Source organism: Epinephelus moara, chromosome 20 (genome assembly GCF_006386435.1).
Source record: "Epinephelus moara isolate mb chromosome 20, YSFRI_EMoa_1.0, whole genome shotgun sequence".
In the NCBI taxonomy this organism is placed as follows: Eukaryota; Metazoa; Chordata; class Actinopteri; order Perciformes; family Serranidae; genus Epinephelus; species Epinephelus moara.
Window position 1 is genome coordinate 17,651,375 of NC_065525.1, and position 22,328 is coordinate 17,673,702.

Genomic DNA, 22,328 nt, shown 5'->3' on the forward strand with positions numbered 1-22,328 from the left:
GCGGAGCCCTGCACATTCTGCCACACAGTTCTCACATCCCTTCTCGTAAAAGATCTCAAACGCAAAGCGCTGCTACATAAGGAGACACCTGATGGTACTAAAGTTTGAGTTTCACTTCACGTTCTGCAAGCAGGATGATTCACTACGAACCACTCAAATGACCTCGCTTCTCAGAGCTCACTTTATGGGTACTAGACACTTTTCAAATCAGACTACCTCAACTTGTAATTAAGGAGCTTCCTGCTGTTGTATGCAATGAGATGAGGGTCACCCTGTTGCGAGGTCCAGCCTCTTTCTGATAATCTGAAATAAAAGACTTCTGGTGATTATTAAAGAACAGCTGGAAACCACAGTAACGGCAGATATTAGAAACACATAAACTGCTCACATCTTAAGAAATAAGATTTGGCATTTATTCTGCCTCAGAAGCTTTTAATGTAAATGTTGCATTTTGAGGTCAAACTGTGTTCTTTTCTGGAAAGGGAAACAATCATCTGTTTTATTCACGTCCAAACACTACGCAATTTTGGCAGGTCCTCCACAGATGTTATCACTTAAAAATGAAAGTCTATTCTCCTTCAGCTCATGTAACATTGTTATTGATTAGAATAATATGCTAAATGATCTTGTCAGCAAAACGATCATCATGGGTAACAATCAACTTATGGAATCTTTTTTCTGTAGAATATAAATGATCTTGAGATTCACATTACTTCCATAAAAAATTTTAATCACTCAGAAAGCAGTCTGTCGAGAGAATATCATGTTACATTGTGAGTCTCGATCTGTCTATGACCTCATTTATTGTTTTACTCCTTCCGCCTCCGAATGTTTCTTTTCATCACTTGTTCCCGTTTGCTTGTTCTTTATAAAGAGCTAAAATGACTAAGAGACATTTATCTGTGTGAGCAAGAGATGAGCTCATCAACCAAGTGTGTCTCAGTGTCTGTCTGTTCATTAGCAGTGTCCAAAATGTCCAAAACACTACATAACCATTGCTATCTGCAAGCCTTAAAGGCGCAGTTCACCCCAAAACCAAAGATACATATTGTAACTCTTACCTGCAGTGCTATTTATCAGTCTAGATTGTTTTGGTGTGAGTTGCCCAGTGTTTTCATTGGCCGTAGAGATGTCTGCCTTCTCTCCAGTACAATGGGAACAGATGGCACTCGGCTTGTGGTGCACAAAGCTCAAAAGCAATGTCTCTTTCCAGAAATCATGACCCGCATACTCACAAGAATCCACAGACCTTTTTGTGAGCTGTTTCATGTAAGAACTATTTTCTTTCCATCAATGTACACCTGTCAATTGAATCACCATGCAGAAGGAAGCGTGCATCTACTCATGAATGAGAGCCTTATGGTTGTGACAGCACAAGATGTACACATTAACGGTGTCCTCCTTGGCTGAACTGTAATATTAGCTAGCTCAGTAGTGCTAGGTGAGCTAGCAGTAGATGCACTTGTCCTTCTGTGCAGTGATACGGTTGGCAGGCGTAGTTTGGTAGAAATACTTCCTACAAAAGTGCTTACAACAAATCTGTGGATATAACTTGGGTATGCAGGTCATGATTTTTGGAAAAGAGGCACTGCTGTTCAGTTTTTCAAATTTATTTTTTGGTGCTTTGAGCACCACAAGCCGAGTGCCAAGTAGTTCAGTCACACTGGAGAGAAGGCAGACATCTCTACAGCTGATATTTGCAACACTCTAGACTGATAAATAGCACCACAGGTAAGAGGAAAACTACGCTTTTGATTTGGGGTGAACTGTTCCTTTAAACAGAGTAATACTCAGCACCTCAGTGCCAGCTTACAGTACGGTATGTGCAAGTATGTGCATCTGATTGACTAAAGGCACAGGGTATCCCCGTGACAGGGTACAACAACAACAACTTGGCAAACACCAGATCTGGATTTCTCAACTTTCATGTGGGGTCTGTTCAGGCCAGAAGGAGAGTGAGAACAGGAATTTGGTCTCCCTCTCTGTTGATTAAGCAGCTGTTTCTCTGGAGGTCCGGACTGGGTAACAGAGAGTGAAAGGGGAAAATAAAAAAATGAGAAAGTGAGAGTGAGGCCGACAGAGAAGAAATGGAGTGGCTGTGTAACAGGAGGCTTGTTTGGTTCCAAATCAGATTGCTTTATAGCAACGCAGGGGGTGAGTGGTTCCAGGCAGCAGACAATGGGCCAACAGGATCAATATTGACATTCTCCTTAGTGATAGCTGAGTTGGCTTGGTGAGGTCAGGGACTGGACCTTTGTATTAGCCAGCCAACATTAGTGGTCACGGCTGGGGGACACTTACTGTAACCTTGGCCTCTCAGCATAATGGTGGGTCTGAGCGAGCCCAAGAGAGATCCCTCCCCTTTATGGGCCTTATTACCGTAAGAGAGCTCTGTCCTCCAGTGGCCCGACTCGAACACAGATCTTTTTTCTGTTTTTGTCAAAACAGCTACCAGACCACGCTGGCACACGCGCAGGCCAGCTTGTGTGGTGAACAGCATCTCGAAGTGCCAGTTGTTGAGCGCAGCAGCCGTGGGAGATGAGGCGAGGAACACAAGAGAGAGTAAGCAGAGCACTTTTGGACAAGTGACCGTTTATTAGTTCTTATTCCAACAGCACTTACAATTAGACAGATTCACTGGCAAGTCCCGCGTGCTAGGCAAACACACACACACACAAACACTGGGTACAATCTTCTCTCAGAGTTATGGCAAGAGGTGCTACCACAAAATAATAAAACACTCCAGCAAATTCCATGTCGTTGCTTTGCTGAAACAACATCTCAATTGTTGTTTACCTAAAGTGGTCAATTAATCCAAGGCAAACTCATAAAAAAGGAAAGGATGTGGGTTGTCCAGGTAGTCTGATCCAACTGGCGGAGAGTCAGGGCTACTAGGGATGGCACACTATAACCCTCCCCAGCGTGGCAGAGGAAGAGGAGCGTAGGAGAAGGACAAGGAGGGAGAGGGACGGCAAAGGAGACGGACGAGAAGGAAAGGAAACTCCTGAGGAAAGAGGAGAGACAAAGAAAGAGGGGGTGCGGAGGTACTGGTGGCAAAGAGGAGGGGTAAAAGGAGGGGGGTGGCAGATCAGGAAGGGTGGGAGGAGGAAGGAGAGGAGGTCATCTGAGGTGATGGAGATTCTGTACGGTGGGCTGGTTTCATGAAAGATGGAGCCGGGCCACTCTCCTCCTCCTCCTCCTCCTGTGATTCTGTTCTGGCTCGAGTTACTGGACCGAAGCCTCGCTAACTCACATGCGCACTCACACACACCAAACACATGTCTCCAGTCTCCCACACACATGCTCATTCTTCTTCTACAACACACTTGTGAGCAGTTTCTTACAGAAATAGAAGTGACATCACAACAGTCGCGTTGTAAATCAATATATGTTGCTCCCAATGAAACACCCACGCACACATATGAGCACAGAGTTCCCGGTCAGTGGGCTGTCTCAGAGTCCGAACCACTCCGTGACCCCTCCTCTCCTGGGGTCGGGTTTCTGCCTCTGCTTCTCGTCCTCCATGAACTTCTCCTGCATCTCTTCAATGGAGCCCTCCGCTGACGTCCCATCCTTTTGGGGGAAGATGTCAGGAAAGGTGAACGTCTGGCCTTGGGCCTGGGATGCAAAGGAAACGAGAGCAAAATGAGCAAAGACACCATCACGTTCCGACCTAATAATAAGAGGAAGTAGTTCTTATTTTCTCTTTAAATCATTTCACAAACCATGTTTTGTGCAACAATAAAAAAAAAAAAGTGTCAACTGAAATTTCCTTAAACCACTTCCTTTTCTTTTCAGAGACGTGAGATACTGATTTGGAATTCAGGACACAGTTTCTCCTTCTATATTCCTCTTCCAGTTACACAAACGCTCTCTTTCTCTCTGGCATTCAATTTCTCCAACTCTCTCCCACATTTAATCTCTCATCTCTCTCCATTTCTCTGGTCTTGATTTATTCAGAGGGAAAGGATGGTATCCATTATTTATTCCATACCAACCCATCTCTGGCCATGGCTAATGCACCACTGGCCCAACTGTAGTCTGTGTCAGGCTGCCGTGGAGTACAGTACGGTACACACACAAATGCATGCCTGCACACCCACGCACAAAAAAATAACAGGTCAGTGGGTGCAGGCATGCACACATATCCATAGCCTATCCCTCTCAGCCTCTCCCATGGACACCTGGCAACAAGAATTCACTGTTATCAGTCTCAACTGGAGCCAAATCATTGTCCTGAAATGACTTGACTTCACACAAAGCCGGATCATATCTTTTAATGGTCAAACTGCACTGATGTGTCATTTTTTAATCACTGTGTGTTTGGATTTTGAGCAAACTGCGAATCCTCACAAATGTTCCCAAAGTGATTAATGATCACTAACATTGTAGTTCACACCAAAACAACAGCTTCCCCTTCATAATGACAGATAGCCAAAATGTCCTAACGTGACTTGTAAACTTCTCAATTATTTTATATAGAGGCCTACTACTATAAATGAATTGCTTCCATGAACACAATTGTCAATCAACTATTCTGTTTAAATATGTGAGATATTTTGTTTGGGGTCAGTGTGTAGGCGTTAAGGAATGGTCTGGCTCTGATGTGAATGTTACTTTGTCTGTCTCCAACCCCCAAAATACCAAGAGAAACATGCATATAATTACCACATAGCATGGTTTAATTCCCAAAGGGCGAGACAACATGAAGCTCAGTCAGCCAAAGATAAAGAATGGAGCTGGCCTCATCTACTTCGGAACCTGCTCGAGTGCGACAACCTACAGCAGAGTCTCGGGGATCAGTATTGTATGTTTAGACAAGTGTATGTAGAAATGTGTGTGCTCTGAGGCATGTTTGCATATGTTATGTTATGTTATATTATCACCAGGTAAAAACTTAATATCTATATAAAACAAAATGACAGACAACAAATTCGGATTGCACGCTCGGTGGACTTCAACCTGTAAAAGCAGTGACTGGATACTACAAAACACTCGAGAAAGACAGGCTGAGTTTGAAATGGCATGTGGGACCAGCAGCTCTGATCATCAACATGTCTCTCTCTCTTTCTTTCTTTCTTTCTCGTTTTTACAAACATATAGAAAAACACTCGTGTGCACTCTCATGAATGGAACCGCGTGTTGATCCGCGTGACCGATATATGTCCGCAGCTGTCCGCAGATGTTTTACAGGCAAAGTATGTCTGAGCCTCACACACACTAGTGCGGGCTGAATGTCTTCTTGCTTGCCTGAATGAAAGAGGTGCTGTTGGGTGCACGGGAGATCCTGAGAATCCTGGATGCACGTGTGTGTGTGTGTGTGTGTGTGTGTGCGTGTGTGTGTGTGTGTGTGTGTGTGTGTGTGTGTGTGTGTGTGTTAAATGCACTGTAAATAAATGTTAACTTTTATTTAGTGAATTGTTGTCATGTTGGATTTTGTATTGTAGGACAATGTTTATAAGGCACACATCTATGGTTATATGGTTATTTAAAAATGTGATTCAAATGATGCTTATAAATAATATTTCTTTCGGACAATGATCATTAAAGTTATAGATTAATTTGTGCTTAACTTTGACTGTGTTCTGAGTGTTTTATTACTTAAGTACACAAGTCCCTACTTCAAACATAACTAATAACAGAAATGAGCCTGCAACATATTTTGCTTAGGAAACGCTCCTCCTTTTGGTTTAACCAAGTTTTACAAAAACAAGAAAAAGAAAAGATTTTTAAAAGCAGCAGACTGGTTTTTAACTCATTTTGTCTTTAGCTTTATGTCTCATGTGTTTGCTGCTGCCAGAGGACACTGTTAATTAAGAGGTGTCATGCAAAACAGACACTATTGAATATGCCTCTGATAACTCAAAGTGAAGAGAAAAATGGGGAGGAAATGCAAATGAGCTGCTGATCATGTGTCAGAGTGCCTTAACTAATTCAGAACCCAGTTAGATTCTAAACACACAAAAACAAAACATTGTAATGATAGATTTCTACTTCAAGTGCATTATTAGCCAAAAAAACCCCAACTTAATTATGTGTTATCTATCTTAACAGCCCTTTTTCCAACACAGAACTTGAAATGATCTATTTTCATGAATGATTAACTCATAACATTGAATTAAGTTATGCTTTCAACCACATTTCATAAATATTTTTGTATTGTATTTATCATTACTGATCAAAATATCCTCAAGTTCTTAAGTATGTCTCCACAAAACAGTAAGTTCAAAACTTCCTAGGATGAATTCTCAGTTGTACATGATAAATAAGATGGATTATAAGATTATTATATCATTAGAAAATCAAATTAAAACAGTATTTCCATTTTCAGTTTTCAGTTTTACTCAGATTACCGTCCATTCCAATGGGTTTTTCCCCCCCAAAAAATCCTGAGTAGATGCCTAAAGCTCGTTCTTGATACTTTGACATGTATAAGTAAAATAACATCTTGTGTTTATTTTAAAAACATTTAATCACAAATTATGTGCTTAGACAATACTATTGATGGATCAAAATGTGCCTTGCACTTCCTGCTTGCCTCACAATCAGCCATGCTTGGTGACAAAGGGGGCGTGGCACTACTGCAGTCCACTTTAGATAATGGGGAACTCTGTGATTGGCTTATAGACACTGAGTCTAATAAGTTAGTGCATTTAGGTGGAATCAGACAACAGTAATGATAGAGCTAGACATCCTAGAAAATTGTATGTCCATAGGTATGGATGGAGGATCTAAACAGGTTATTGTAAATAAAAAACAACAACAACAACAACAACAACAACAACAAAGAGTTAAACTACACAGTTCTCATGCTGCAATAGGTATTTTTAATTTCCATTTCTGTATAATTAAGTTGCCACCTGTTTATTTCAAAATAAACCTCAAAGATTTTCTTTTCTGTAAAAGCCAAAAATAACGAGGCCCAAAAGCCACTCTCTATTTTCTTTGTAATGGTTGGAGAGACCACAGTCCACCTTCCACCAGCATTTCTTAGTTACTGACTAATCCTAATTAGAGGTTTTGAGTGAAAAACAAGACACCCTGGTGGGAGAGACTGGCTGGGTCTTAGCCTACACAGATCCAGAGGTCACTGCATTAAGATATTAACCACAACCCAGTCTTTTGTGTGCGAGCTACAATCGAGCCTGACATGTCCAATCTGACAATACTGGCATGACCAGGCTTCTAACTACATCCAACCATCCAAAACACAACTATTATGGAAACTACTATTTTGGTGTGATACTTTACACAGACTTGAATTCATGTTTCTCTTTAAAACCTGGCCATTTGAGTCTAAACTCTCTGATACCAGCTTTGAGGAGCAGCTAGAGCAAAAACATGCACAACCTTCAATCAAAAGAAAAACCACCCTGTTCTTGTGTTCCTGTCTTGCGGCAACGCCTGTATTGCAAACTACAGGAGGTTTTCTAGTGAGTGCAGTAATGCAGGAAGAGAGGCAAGAGTGCAGACCCAGTGAGGAGGAGAGGGGTTAGTCAGCCACAGGCAGAGGGTTGCCAAACACCAGAGAAGCACCTGGAAACTGAGCGCCCTGCCAAGGCCCTCAGTGTCTCTCTGCACTCACACACACTGCCATCGAGGAACGCATAATCCAGAACACAAACACTGGACCGGGCCAAGGGAAGTTTGCTGCAGGAGTAAATGGAGGAGAGGTGAGATGGAAAGAGGCAGCGATGAGAAAGATGGGAGTAGGCGACGTGAGGACGTGACTTGGGAGGAGGAAGAGGAAAGCAGGGGTGATGGAGGAAGGGGTCTACCACAGCACTATAAACACCAGACCTGGCAACGCGGGGGAAACAATGAAGCAATGAGCCAAACAAGACTTCACCCAACTTGAACCAAACCTTGTCGCATGACAATTCCCAGTTGTACGGCGCAGCGCTGGACACCTTATGTATACACATGGCGAAGATTAATACCGGCCTTAGAGAGCGCGATTCACAAAAACAACAAAGCCCCGAGATTGAAATCAACAAAGCGCCGAGACTCGTTAAACAAGTCTTATTGTTGGCAGCAGGCCGCACCCAGCATGTGTGTGCATGCGCGCACATGTGTGTGTATGTGTGTCAAGTGTCTGCTGGACACATTTCCGCAGTGAGAGAAAGTGCTGGCAGAGAGCATTCATATTTTTGTTTGAAATATATACATTGCACCACAGCAGAGGCAGACCCCATGTCCCCTCGGTCTCCATGTGCCCTGAGCCAAAACCATCTTTCCTGTGTGTCTGTCTGCCTCTCCTTACTTGTGTATCTGCGTGTTAGGCACAGAGAGAGTGTGTGTAAGAGTCCATATTGAGTGATTTATGGAGAAGACCGAGGGCCCTGGCCAAAAAGGACAAAAGTGGAGAAAGACAGTGAGGCATTATGCGCCTCCGAGGGTTTTCTTTCTGTTACCTACTATGCTTCCTAGACGACAAATTGTAGGAGTGGATATTTTCCCTCGCTCTGCCATCATCCTCAACATGCTATCCAATTGAATCAAGCTGCCATCCAGGAATATTGGAACGAGGCCCCACGCTGCCAGTGATGTAAACATACTCCTCTTACGCACATGAACAACCCATTACACCCACAGTTTCCCTCTCAATGGGAAAAGAAGGAGAAACACTGGAGGGGGGTTAAGAGGGGAAGGCAAATGTTGTCATTGACTCACTACCAACCCATCTCACTTTCCCCATCTGTGTGTGTATGTGTATGTTTCCTTATTAAGCTCTAATTCTGTCTTGCTCTGTTCCAGGAAGTGGGTATTTAGGGTGTCGGTCTGCGCTGTGTCATTTGGGGACCACTGTCAGACTTCTAACCAGTTGATTGGGGACATCTGTCAAATTAGGGACAACAAACGGTGTCCCTGTATTGTTTTCATAGCAGTTACATTCTGAAAGTGGTTTGTGTCTTTATTGGTATGTGCTGTTCACTTACAGTTGGTGGTAGCCTCAAGGGCACGAATGTACTTTAGTGAAATGTCCCTAAATCAACTTGGTTTTGTGCATGAGTGTGTGTGTGTGTGTGTGTGTGTGTGTGTGTGTGTGTGTGTGTGTGCTCATGTGAATACAACAGAGTCATACAGAAACTCTAAGTAATCCTGTTTGCAGCCCCAGAGGGAAGGAGGGAAAGAGGAGAGTGAAAAGAGAGAAGACCGGGCGAGAGATGGAAAGAGACACACAAAGGACAACTGTATTCTATCTGATTGACCTTTGCTTCTGATCTGTAACAAACTAAGCATGCAGTCGTAACTCAAAAACAGCCGTAGGGGGAGGAAAAGAAAGTCCTGGTGTGCGTTTGTGTGTGTAACAATTTCCCCGTAACAGGAGGAAAAAAATAGAAGAATGTTGAAAGAATGGACGAATTTGTGTCCGGCAACCTTGGAATGCATGTGAAATCAATACAAGGAAAATGTGAAGGGGGGGACTCTTTTATTATTCATAAGCTTAGATTTAAGTATGAAATATGAAAGCCGCAGTTGTTCTGGCTTGATGTGTTAAAATGTCTTTGATGAAAACAGGAAGGTGCCGGTGCGCTGCGCTTTTCCGACCTGGAGCTGAATAGAACATTATGGCACAGTCGGCAGCTGAGGACACAAAAGGTTGATTCAACCTGCTGCTCTGAGAGTTAAAACATAAGGGACACGACTGGACCGGACTGGACTGGGACCAGACATCACCATGTGACAGATGAGATACTCATCAGCATTTAAATACCTCTGAAAGAGCTGCACAGTAAGCACAGAGTTAGAACTATGCTACAAATCTGAGAAAAAAAAAAAGACGGCTTTCAAAGACGATTACTCAACCCCATTGTAGTAGCATTGACTTCATTTTCCAATATCCTCTATCCACAGGACAGCCTCCATGGTATCAGATTTTATGTCCTCTGGAATGAAATAAGTTTGGCGCAACATTTTATTACTTTGAAGACTGTTTAACAGCTGTAAACCTACTCTTGAGGTCAAACGGTGACTTCCATTCAGATAATCGAGACGACGTAAAAATTGAATCCATCAGAAAAAAAAAACCTTCTAACCGCTATTTTACGACCTGAGATCAGCCTTTCTTTTGTGCTCTCTCGAAACCTTGTGCACCTAGACTTATTGTGCAGCTAAATAAGATGTGACTGAGGGGTGGAGGCCAAGTACACTGACTTCTTGGATGACCACACTTGACCGAATTAAAGAACAGAGGAGCTTTCAATGTGGTCACAGAGACTGAAAAGGCTTTAAAGTGGTCTGAAAATGTGAAACTGAGCCATTCACACTGGCCATTAGAGACTGTCAGACAAACTACATATCCCTTTTTATTGATGAGGGACAATCCAGAAGGCATCACAAGATAGAGCCATTCACAGAGCACTCAATAAAAATCAACCATATGTTGGCGGTTGCCGGTCAAATCTGGACCGCACACTGAAACGGAGAGGTGTTGACGACGCGGTGAGAAATCTCACGAGGCTGCGGCTCATGCAGCTGCGGTGGCAGTGTAGTGGGTTAAACCGTGGCAAAGCACAGAGACATCTTAAGGAGTAGTAGTAATAGTAGTAGTAGTAGTAGTAGTGTGTGCGTGTGTGTGTATGCGTGTGGTGTAAAGAGACAGAGAGGTGTTCACATTGCGGTAGAATCTATTTTGACCACACGGTAGGAGAGCCTGGCAGACTACAGAAGGAGAGACCACAGTGATGAGGTTACCAGGATTAGAGCTGAGGGCAACCCCCTGCTGAGTGTGTGGGATATACGTGTGTGTGTGTGTGTGTGTGTGTGTGTGTGTGTGTGTGTGTGTGTGTGTGTGTGTGTGTGTGTGCATAAACCCTATTTAACTAGGGAAATGTTGACTGCAGCATGCATCATGCTCTTTTTCAGCAACTCATCAACTGCTTAAAAGAGCCACCGTTCTCCGGCTGCTGGCCAGTGACCAGCTCCACTTGACCATTTGGAGGAGGTCACACGCCTTGCTCAAGGACAACTCAACTCAAGGGAGGAGCATTTACTATAATCTTTCCAAACAAGCTTTAGCAGCCAGACTGTGAATTTAAAAGGTGTGATCACACCTTTCTGAGTGCGTTTTCTTTGGTCTCAGACACAGATGAAAACGCTGTTGCATTTTTTCTTCTCGGTTCATTTAAGTTCACACTGGCCAATTACAAGTGAACCGGGGCTTGTAAACTAAAGTCAGATGGACTCACAAGTAGCTTGTTTATTGGACAGGGTTTTGGCAACCTGTCATCCTGCAAGATTACGGATTTTGGCAGCTGAGGAACATGGGGGCAAATCTTATTTCAGTTCCTTTAAGTTCAACGGAGCATTATGAACTTCTGTCAGACGTCTGCGCTTTTTGACATAATTTAGCATCTCTGGTCATCATACCAGATAAGAAGGAAAGAGCTGACTAGAGTGATCAGTGCTGGCTGTGGTTTGCTCTTGGTTCATTTTGTTATGCTTGCCTTTCCAAGCATGAGTAACTGCTGGCTATCCGATGTCAACATCCGTCTCCTTGTGCCCATAAAATCATATGAAAAAATGACCAAACAATGGACAACATGAAAATGTTTTTGGGGCTGTTTCTTGCAGTTAGTTCACATAACATGCCCTGTTCTAGCAATCCTTCCACCAGATTAAAACAAAACATCTTGATCTTGTGCTTTGTTTTCCTTGTTACTGGTCTCCAAACAGATCATGACTGTGTCCAGCAGAGGATGAGGTGCAGCTGGCTCCTCAAACACTCAGTACGTTTACATGCACACAGTAGTCGAGCTAAGCTCAAAGCTCAGCTAATCAGTCAAGTCGGACTTCTCGTCTTGTCTGAGTATACATGCAGAAGAGAAAATCGAATTTCTGACCAATTACGTCTGACTCCGCCTCGATAGGCGATATATATATGTCAATATACGATGTAGTGCGTATTGAACTATGTAGTTCCGGCTGACCCGAAGAGGAAGCTAACGACGAATGAAGATGGCGGAGCATGAATGTAGTTTCCTCGTGCATCTTCTGCTTCTCGGTCGCCATGATGTTTGTTTGTTTGCTTGTTTTTCCAGGAGTTACTGCACTGCTATATACTGAACTGCAGCTACGTCATCTCCTCATTCTTTCGGGTGAAAACCCGCAAAAGAAAAAGCAGTGCATGAGCAGAACGCAGAGTCCGACTCCAGTCGGACTAAGTGGATACATGCAGCAATAGATTTTCAATCGAATTATCTAGGTGTGTTAGTCGAGCTATGGATAGTCCAATTTCAGTCGGACTAAGCCAATAATTCGATTTTCTCAAGCTGCGTGTAAACGTACTGACTGTCACTGTCGTCATGACTGTTCCTTCGTTTATCTTTTCCCTGACTAACAAAAGGAAGTTTGTCTTCACAGCCAGTTAAAGAGGTCGTCCCCAATCTGAGACAGTTAGGTATGCTTAGTGAAATGTTAAAGCTGCTGTCAGACTTGGTGCAGTTTTATAAAGTCTTCTTGTGTCTTGTATACAGAGGTGGGACCAGGTCTCTGTTTTGCAAGTCACAACAAGTAAGTCAAGTCCCAAGTTCTCAATTTTTGAGGAATAAACAATCCATAATGCACCCTTCACCAAATAGTATGCCAATGTAACAACAGAATAATAATATATTCAATTTACAAAAATTATGAATGCTTTTTAAAATTTGTATTTACTTTACAACCGCATAGGTTTTGTTACAAACCAAATGATCTTTGGTTTAATTTTTTTCCAGCTGGCGCTCAGTAAGGTTACATTAGTTCTTTTTTCTTCCTGCAACTATGTCTGAGGCTGTCGGACTGGTTCAAAGTCTCGACTTACTGGGAATGAATAGCATTAATGTAAGTGATTCAGGAAATTAAGGAAAATGAATTGATTCATGGCACACTTTTTAAATAACACACCTTTTCATCTTTGGCTTGAGGGAATGTATCAAGTATCTTCAAGTCAAAAGGCTCAAGTCAAGTGAAGTCATGAGTCATTGGTGTTAAAGTCCAAGCTGCAATACTTTTTTTTATTTTTTGATTTTGCCAAGTTGAGTCTGAAGTCAGATTTGTGACTCAAGTCTGACTCAAGTCCACACCTCTGTTACCAACCACAGTAATGACTCCCCTCTCTGAAAGGCTAAAAGACAGAAACCTGGATATGCGCTCAAGTAATTACGCCAAATCTGCCAATGCCCTAATAGCTACAGAGATCAGCTCTATCAGTCCACTCCAATACAGTCCAACAGTTGATGTCAGATTGTATGCCCACACCTACAGAGAAGACTGTGCTCACATTGTTGATCTCTACTCCTTAGTTTCTTAGCCTAATATTACATTATCTATGGGTGCTTATTTTATCTGCAATCACAGAGAAGAAATCGCCAGAGAATACTGGGAGAGGCAGGAAAGACGATGGACGAGGGCAGAGGAGGAGAAGAGATGTAGTATGATGACTGTAAACAGCTCCAAATGCCAGGCCCCTGGGTGGGCCACACATTCACTCTCACTTTGTCTCACACACACACACACACACACACACACATACACACACACACACACAATACTCTGCCCAGTTATGCCTCTGTCCAGACCTCCTGGTAAAACCCATTCCAGGAACAGAAGAGTGAGAGACAGAGATGGAGATAGAGTGAGGAGAAGAGAGGGTGAAGGGGTGATGAAAGTCAACACTGAAAGATAGATAAAGCTGGACTGTTCCCTCAGGACAGGCAGAGAGATGAGGGTGATTCAATGGGAAGATGTATGAAAACATAATAAAACAGTCAAAAAAAAGTCAGGTAAAGAAGTCGAACTGTTGAGATGACATGAGAGCCTGAGATGCAATTAGCAAAATAACAGCAGAGAGAAATAGTCAAGTAAAATAATCTCTCTCAGTAAAAGACAGATAAGTGGCAGTGAGAGTCGACCACTAACCAATAGCATCCTGCTGTGGGTTCATTCAGGGTCACGACCCCGGCCCTCCCTCCAATTACAATGACATCTCCTCCACAGCTCGGCAACAGCCAAATAACTTGGTCAGCTTTGGCTTGCAGCAGTGTGTGTTTGTGTGTGTGTGTGTCTCCATGTATGAATGACATGCAGACACAATAATGGCCTACAGTCCACATGATGGAGACAGGCAATGTTTTGGACACTGTTTACAGGCAATGTCTTGTGTGCATGTATGTATATGTTTACATGGCGATATTAACTGCTTGCTGATTCTTGACTTAGCACTGGTGGTCATTTTATAGTTGGGCCAAACATACGGGGCTGCAATGCATATGTAGAGTCTCAGTTATGCTAATGCTGATCTTTGTCACTGATTAGCTGATGTCATTATTTCTATTCTACATCGAAGCAGAGTCTGGAAGTCTTTCTGACTGAGACTAAGCAGTCCTATGGATTTTCTATCCACCTGAATCGACTTTTCTTTTTTTTTTAAAGTGACCTGTGCAAATCCAAATGTATGCAAATAGAACATGACTAACATCCAACATTGCATTACACGTTTCCACCTGGAGGTAAAAACAAATGGTTAATGTTTCGTAGACACATTTCGACAACCGCATTGTGTCTCCTGTGACTGCTTGACAATAAAAGCAGTGTTTTGCCAGTTGAACACTTTAAATGTAAGGTAGCAGCGGTAAAATATTCCGTAACTTCATACAGCTCTGCTTTGATGTAAAGAGACTCAACAGTAAAGACTGAGGCAGTTATCAACAAGACAACATTGACAAATACATGAATTGCATGAATGCATTTTTTTCCTGTAAATTCCTCATGCTCAGGTAGGCAGTCTGAATCCAGGATGGAGATGGTGGACTCTGCCACTACCAATAAGAACTACTATCTATAGAGTTCATTTCTAAAAGTAAATGCATTTAATGGCTATTGCTGTAACAATGCAGACCATAAACAGTATCAAAACTGGGGCTTGAGTCCATCGAAATTTAAAGGATTAGGCTGTAACTTTACATAATGTTTCTTAGTCACTGTTCTAAAAATGTTCAAAGCATTTTTTTAAACTTACAATACAGTTACAATATAAAACAACATTTGAGCACAGCCCTAAAATAATGAGGCTGCATGAACTCTTGTGTCCACTTTTAGCAAAGACATGATGTGTAGTTACAGCCATCCACATAGGGTCCTAATCAGTTCCGTGCAGCCAGGCATTATTTAATCTTTTTAAATATATATAAACATTTTTAGAATAGTACTTCATTGGATTGGTATTTGGTATTCGCCAATACCTTATTCAAGTGCAGAGTTTATATCAGATCAGGAACTGGCAGGCGGAGAAAGTTGTACTGGTGCATCAGTGTGTGCTTTAATGAAATGGAAGTAAAGTCAGGTCATCTGACATTACTATGACAGATAATAATTATGCTATTGTTAATGCAGTCATACAATGAGAAAAGTGCAGAAATTCAAATGCACCAAGATGCACAGAAACTCATATTAGAGCTGTCAATCTTCCTCTATAATCCCATTCAAACTTAATTTCTTATCTTCTACTTTTTAATGCACAACTTCAGCCTCGTATAATTGCTAACGAAAATAATTACCAGGGATTTGACATCACCAGTTACATCATGATTATTAATTAACATTGATTAAATTGGCAAGGTTGGTTCACAGACCAACAAGTGGGGAGGACAACCCACAAACGCAATTCATTTCCAAGAGATTTTCAAATGAATGGACATTTGCCGTTATTTTTGGTGTTGAAAAAGATTTTTGTCTGGCCTGGCAAGATTTCCCGTACCTCCTCATGTCACTACAAAAACCTAAGTACAGTAGCAGCTGGATGAAGGGAGATCATCAGGGGGCTGAAAGTTTCTGGTTAGCTAAAGATGCCTTATCAAGGTAAATGACCATCACTAATTATCTATTTTCCGCTGGCTATGTTGTATGTCATATTCAGTAAATATCACAATATAAAATGTGTGTTTACTGTTTAAAAGTCACAAACGTAGGAAGATAGCAAGTAGCCTACTCACCCATCTTTTAAGCAGTTACCTCGAGCACACAGCTGAGAGGTACAGTGGATTGTTTACATGATGTAACAGGAGTACATATTTCGGGGATTCAGTGTCTGGACAGAGAGTGTCCGATGTGACACGATAGTCAGACGCTTGTTCTCTGTTAGGACACGGTGGCAACAAATTTATTAAAATGAATAATACCCAATTGAATGGTGATTTTGGTATTTGATTAGTGTTTTTTTTTTTACTATTTGATTTATATTCGACTGCTTAAATTCGTTCCAACAACTCATGTAATTGTCTAGTACCTAAAGGTCCCCAGCTCTGGTGTGTACGTGCTTTGTGGGACAAAGAGCAGGAGCAGGAGTCAGGCAGGTGGAGGAACACGGGCTCTGATGTCAACTGAAAATACTTCAAGATCTTTCACAGGGACCTTCTGACACACTTGGTGCAGGGCGTCCAGTGATACATTCGCGCATACTTCTGCCCGGAGACAAACAGAGGGTGTGAGTGAGAAAATGTGCGTGTGAGCGTGCATGTGTTTGTGTGTGTGTGTGCGTGGTAGTTTTCATGCCTGGACATGTCTGCTCCCAGCCTGCTACTGGAGACATTGGACCCTGGTAACAGAGCCCTCAGGAAAAGATCATCACCATCTAAATACACACCCAGCCACCCACAAAGACGTTTACATCCATCTGGTCTTGAACTGGACACTCAGAGGACAACAACAACAACAACGACAGCACCAACCAAGAACAACACGACCAAATCTGTCCATATTAGCAATAATGACCAACAAATGGTGAATCATATCGCCTTCTGTCTCAGACGCCAACCCAACCTCTGTACCTTAAAGCCAAATCACACCTACCCCTTGCCTATCTCAACCACCCACCCCCATTACACACACATACACACACATAAACAGCTGTTCACTATCATTATCCCCTCCATCTATGTCATTCACCCCCCCCCCCCCCCNGCTACCAAATACACACTCACACAAACACACAGTTAGACTCTTGCACACAAACACACACACACTCACCCCTACATGCACATGCAACATAAACATCCAGGCAATGCCCCTGCCCCCTCCTTGACTCTGAGGAATGCGGGGACCAGCTGGTGGAGAAAATAAAAAATGAAGAAGCATACCAAAACAGGAAATGCATCAGCAGGGGCCTATCAGAGGGCTTTATCAGGCCAGTGGCAGCCCCGCAGAGAACCTGGGTGGCGCCGCATGGTGATTGGCTGATCAAAGTGGCAGCTGTGTCATTACAGGTCACGAGGTCAGGGGTAATCAAGAAAGGTTACGAGTACGCGCTCGTGTGCACGTTTGTATGTGTTTGTTGCCAGAGCTATCTAAATAGAAGGGGAACCTGGAGGAAATGTGGGAGGAAATGAGGGTGATGAGAGAAGATGCTGCGAGGAGAGATAAAGTGAGGATCAATCGCAAACTACAAAGGAAACACGCAGACAGAAATGTAGAGACAGAGAGGGAGAGGATGAGACTTACAGATCCAACTGTGTACCTGAACTGCACCATTTATTTGATGTTGCATACGTCTGTACTCTCTTCAGACATTTGTCCCACTTGTCCCACTTTTGTTTTTCTTGACATGAATCTCTAATAAACACTTGCCATGGTGCTAAATCTGCGGCGCAGTTATAAAATTAGACGAAAGCCATTCAAAAAAAGGTTTGCGTGTGAGATTCCAAACCGGATGGTTAAGACCCTGCTCTGTTCTCTATAATTCATGTTCTCTCTCCACTGAGCTCTTATGAAACCTACACATACACACATACACTCGCACACAGCGCCCCACACACACACACACACACACACACACACACACACACACACACACACACACACACACACACAGGGTTTTACTTAGGAGTGAATTTTCCAAATCAGGAGACACGTAGGGAGATGGGGGGCATTTCAGCGAAGCTTGATTGCCAGGAAAAGCTTCTCCTTTTATTAGGCTTACCACCAGTATACGTGCACGTGTGTGTGCACACACACACACGTATATATGTACACACACTAATTAGCGTATCAGCCCATTCCTTCCTTCCGAAGATTTATACGCCTAGAAAGCTGACAGATATGTTTAAGTGAAAGTGGAGCTGCATGACTCGGGATAAAAGGAGAGGCGTGATTTTCTCACTAAGAACTGATAATAAATGTATTTCTCCCAATTCTTAGTAAAAACATGTTAATAAAATGTTTTTGAAAAACGCCTGTAACGTCACTGGTTGTACAAGAGCTCACTGGACATGGAGATGCCCTAAATATAGCTCTAGTTTGTGCAGTTAGGGAGCAGAGATCTTCTGTTAGATTTTCTGGCAAAGTTTACTTGGCCTTGATCGCTGTATTACATTGTATTTTGTGGTGATATTTAAGGTGATTGTACAAATATGTGTGCAGTAGAACATTGCTGTCGATATTCAGTATGTGCTTTTATCTGACAGCATCATTTTTTATCTGTAAAAGTTAGAAACAATACAATTTGTCCCTTAATCAGATTTGAGCACAATTTTGCCAGAGCTAGGGTTTGATAAATGTTCATCCTCATCTTCATCAGCATGGTTTATTGATTTCAGACTAATTTTGTTTTCATTTTTGATGTTCCGTCAAAGCTTCTTTTTTTTTAAACCTTGATACTGCGGCAGTGTCTCTCTGTAATGTTTGACATTTTTGTTTCTGTCCTGTCCTGAGTGAGAATGACAAGGGTCACGTGACCGACAGAGGTTGTCATCGGTTACTGTTGGCTTCTGTTAGCTTCCCCGGACCCCGGGTTTTTTCGGACCTAACTGTATTGCGGAGTTTTGCACAGCGGCGACTGGATCTTTGCTCTCAAACCACAAAAAAATGTGATGGCACAACAGTCTCCTTCAGTACATTATTCTATGCTTTCTTTTGATTTTCACATTGGCTAGTCATCCTGTTTAATTTGTCTTCTGATTAAATCGGAACCGTTGAAACAAGCTGTAGGAAGCCTCTGCAAGTAATTTGTTGCTGGCAGACACTCTGTGCTGCAATAAAATGGTTAATCAGCAGTGCCGTGCACTGTAGAGCCGATGCGCTGCTGGTTCTGCCGGCCTGAATAGAATATAATGTCTATAGCCTTACTGTTGTGTACAGCATTTATAAACTGAGCTGAGTAGTGATGCGCGGGTCGACCCGTAACCCGCGGGACCCGCAAATGGACCTGCGGGTCGGGCAGCAGTGATCGTCTGTTAAATCGGTCTGTAAATGATATTTTGACATTATTGGCTATTACTGTCATGGCATCCGAAGGTACTGATGCGCTGAGCAGGTGACAGTCCGCGGCCGTTTTCAAAACACACTTGTGTCACGCACTCCAAAAGAAACTTGTTGAAACTTTAAACAATAATTTATTGTACAAAACGGGGGAAACAAACGTTGACAAAAAACGGTTCCATAATTCATATTAAATTCAAAAGATAACGAAAAAACAGCTACAAGTTAGAGGGAATAGTGATAAAGTGGTAAAACTTGGCATTGATCCACAGCCTCAGACGGATGCGCTCAAGCGTGCCGTGCGCACACGCTCCGTTGGTAGGCTATACTATATTTTCACATTTTAAACAATGCAATTTAAAAGTTTTGATTTTTATTGATAACCTACATTTACCAACAACAAAAAGACTACATTTAGCACCAAAAAAAATGTTTAAAAAAAAACAATTAAAAAAAAAAGTAAATAAAAAAAGAATATCGAATACCAAATTTTCATAATGAATATCTACCCATAGAAAAGAATATTCAAATATCCGAATATTTGGGTACAGCCCTAGATATTACTTGAAATAAATAAATAGATTAAAGTTTGTTTAGTTCTGCCTTTCTGCTGCTTTCAAATACTGTTAAAAAACAACAACAAATTGCTGATTAAATTAAAAAAAAAGAAAGAAAGGAAATTAATTCCAATATTCCTTTATTGAACAAACTGAAAAGGCACCATTAACAAAGAATGCATGTTACATTGTAAAGCGTAGTTTTCAACTGATACTCTTTCAAACCACCTGAGTGCAATACTGCAGTGTTTTGCAGTGTGTTTATCGCACAAGTTGACACTGCAGTGACGATAAAACAATTTGTACAGCTCTAATATAAAGTCTATTATCAAAACTCAACACTATATGGCACAAATATGACCATCTTTTGTAATGTTCTATCTCTGAATTCATTGTCCTCTTGTCTTTGTGTGTTTTGTTTCAATATAACTTCAATATAGTTATATATAATAACTAGGCAGTGTATAAGACACTGCCTAGTTATTAGAATATGATCCTTCTGGCTACTTTTACATTATAATTGTTTTTAACTAATTATGCCTACAAGGTAAGAGGCATAATTACATAAGAGGATGCCATTTGCTATGAAGAGTAGAGTTTCAAATGTCAACAACAGCTAGTTACTACATTATAGGCTACCGTAAAGCAGCCCAGCACACAGGAGAAACATTGTCATGTAAGAAAAACTAGTGGTTTGAGCTGATATTGCAATTTTTTCATGTTATGAACTGTCCAGCCCTGTGTGAAAGAGAAAAATGAGACAGATGCAGAAGAGAAGAAAGCAGTGGAGAAAAAGTGGTAGCAGTTAAAAATGTTAATTGGTGTGATAAGCAAGGGTGAGGCAGCACAGGGAAGGGAAGGAAGCAGAGCGGCAGACAGACAGACAAGGCTGTTGGAGGAAAGCCTGTGTTTGCGTGACAAGGTGGAAAGAAAGGAAGAGGGAGGGAAGGAGAGCGGGAACCATCATGATCCAAATAGTTGAAAATAATAAAATTCCACACAGATAAGCAAGATTTCCCCCCTCGGCCTGACTGCCTGATTCAGCACCTCCACCTCCAAAGAGCCTGGGCTTCAGGAACAGGAGAGGGGGGATCACAGGGGTTTGCACCCCCCTATCCCGTACCCCTCTGCACCACCACCCCCAACCCTGCCAGATACACACAGTCAAATATATACACACACAAGCCTTGAGGGTCTATTGTTAAGCAACAAGGAGTCAATAACAGATAGGAGATGAAGGGAGGCTAAAGAGAGAGAAGCTGTGCAGCAAAACGTTGCCATCTAGTGTCAGTCAAACAGAGAGGAGAGCCAGACTTGGCCACAGCTTCCCTCTCATAATCACTCTCAATACAGCTGTTTCGTTCTCTCTCCCTCTCTCCCCCCTTTTTCAGCTGTGTCACAACTCCTCCATGTTTGCCACTCAGTCTCTGCCTCTGTTTGTTTGTCTCTCACTCCCCGTGCTCGTTCACTCCGAGTGATGCCTTCCTCGTGGATTGGGCGGGGGTGGAGAAAGCGACAGAAAGAAACACGGGAAATGAGCAATTTGAATGAAGCTACCACTTATTCTACAACTGTTGGTCCAACCCCATATCTTGTTTTGTTCTGTGGTTGTCAGGTCGGGACGTTGCTTTAAGGCGGCGAGCAATCTGACTGGTGCAACTGGTTTGCTGCATTGCTGCCAGTGACCCAGCACTGGAGAGAAACCATAACACCTTATTTACTACTTTTATGAAAACTTCACCCCATAATAAAGTGCCACTAGTGGCTAAAGGGACGACTTAAGGGAGTAAAAACAACCTCTGAAACAGACCTCAATATTTTCATGCTATAGAAATTACAATTTAAAGATGTGTGAAAATGGATCTAAGCTGTCCTCAGATGTGAGGAATTAGATCGTGACTACTATCAAAATAGTGACATCACTGGTTTATGTGTAAACAAAACTGGCTGCTCCTCCTCATGACAGCTAAAGGTCGGCATCGTGACAACACCTTAGACCATCTGTGTGCCTGCTCTCCCTTCTGCTGCAAAGTTTTCACTCATCATCTACTTTCACTACTTGCGCCCTGATGCAGACTCTCCTCTGACTGTATGAAGTGAGCTTTTGTCTGCAGATAAACGCTCTTGAATGGAGCTTGTGTGGGATTCTGGGCTGCCACGCCCCACAAAAGGACAGACTTAGGACGATGCTCAGCAGCGAGCCCAGACGACTGTTGATGCACATGCACTCCTCATCTCTGTGTGATTTTATTAGGCCTGCACAGGCTGTCGAATAACAGTTAGCTGGTGAGGATTTTCATGCTAAATGCTTGCAAGCATCCCACAGGTGCCTGGACGTGCCATGCGGCGCTAAACACACAAAGAACATAAACTGCTGCTCCTCCCTTCTGACCTCCTCTGAAAAACTAGAGGAAAATGTCTGAGATTCCTTTCTTTACATGGAGATCATCACAGTCTTTCAAGAACATGATGTAGAAACTTTGCTCACTAGCTAACAAATGTCTCCTATTCAATTAGAAAAATAAGGACAGGAATAAG

General features: G+C 42.4%; 1 protein-coding gene across 1 annotated transcript in view; it reads right to left on the reverse strand.

Annotated features, from left to right (window-relative positions):
• Positions 1–2,575: 2,575 nt before the first annotated feature.
• The window catches only part of mrpl23 (mitochondrial ribosomal protein L23), a 45,852-nt gene continuing 26,099 nt past the window's right edge, over positions 2,576–22,328 (reverse strand). The window contains exon 5 of the mRNA XM_050073880.1: positions 2,576–3,618. Coding sequence (XP_049929837.1) covers positions 3,454–3,618 — 165 coding nt within the window. The 3' untranslated portion in view covers positions 2,576–3,453. The remainder of the gene's footprint in view (positions 3,619–22,328) is intronic.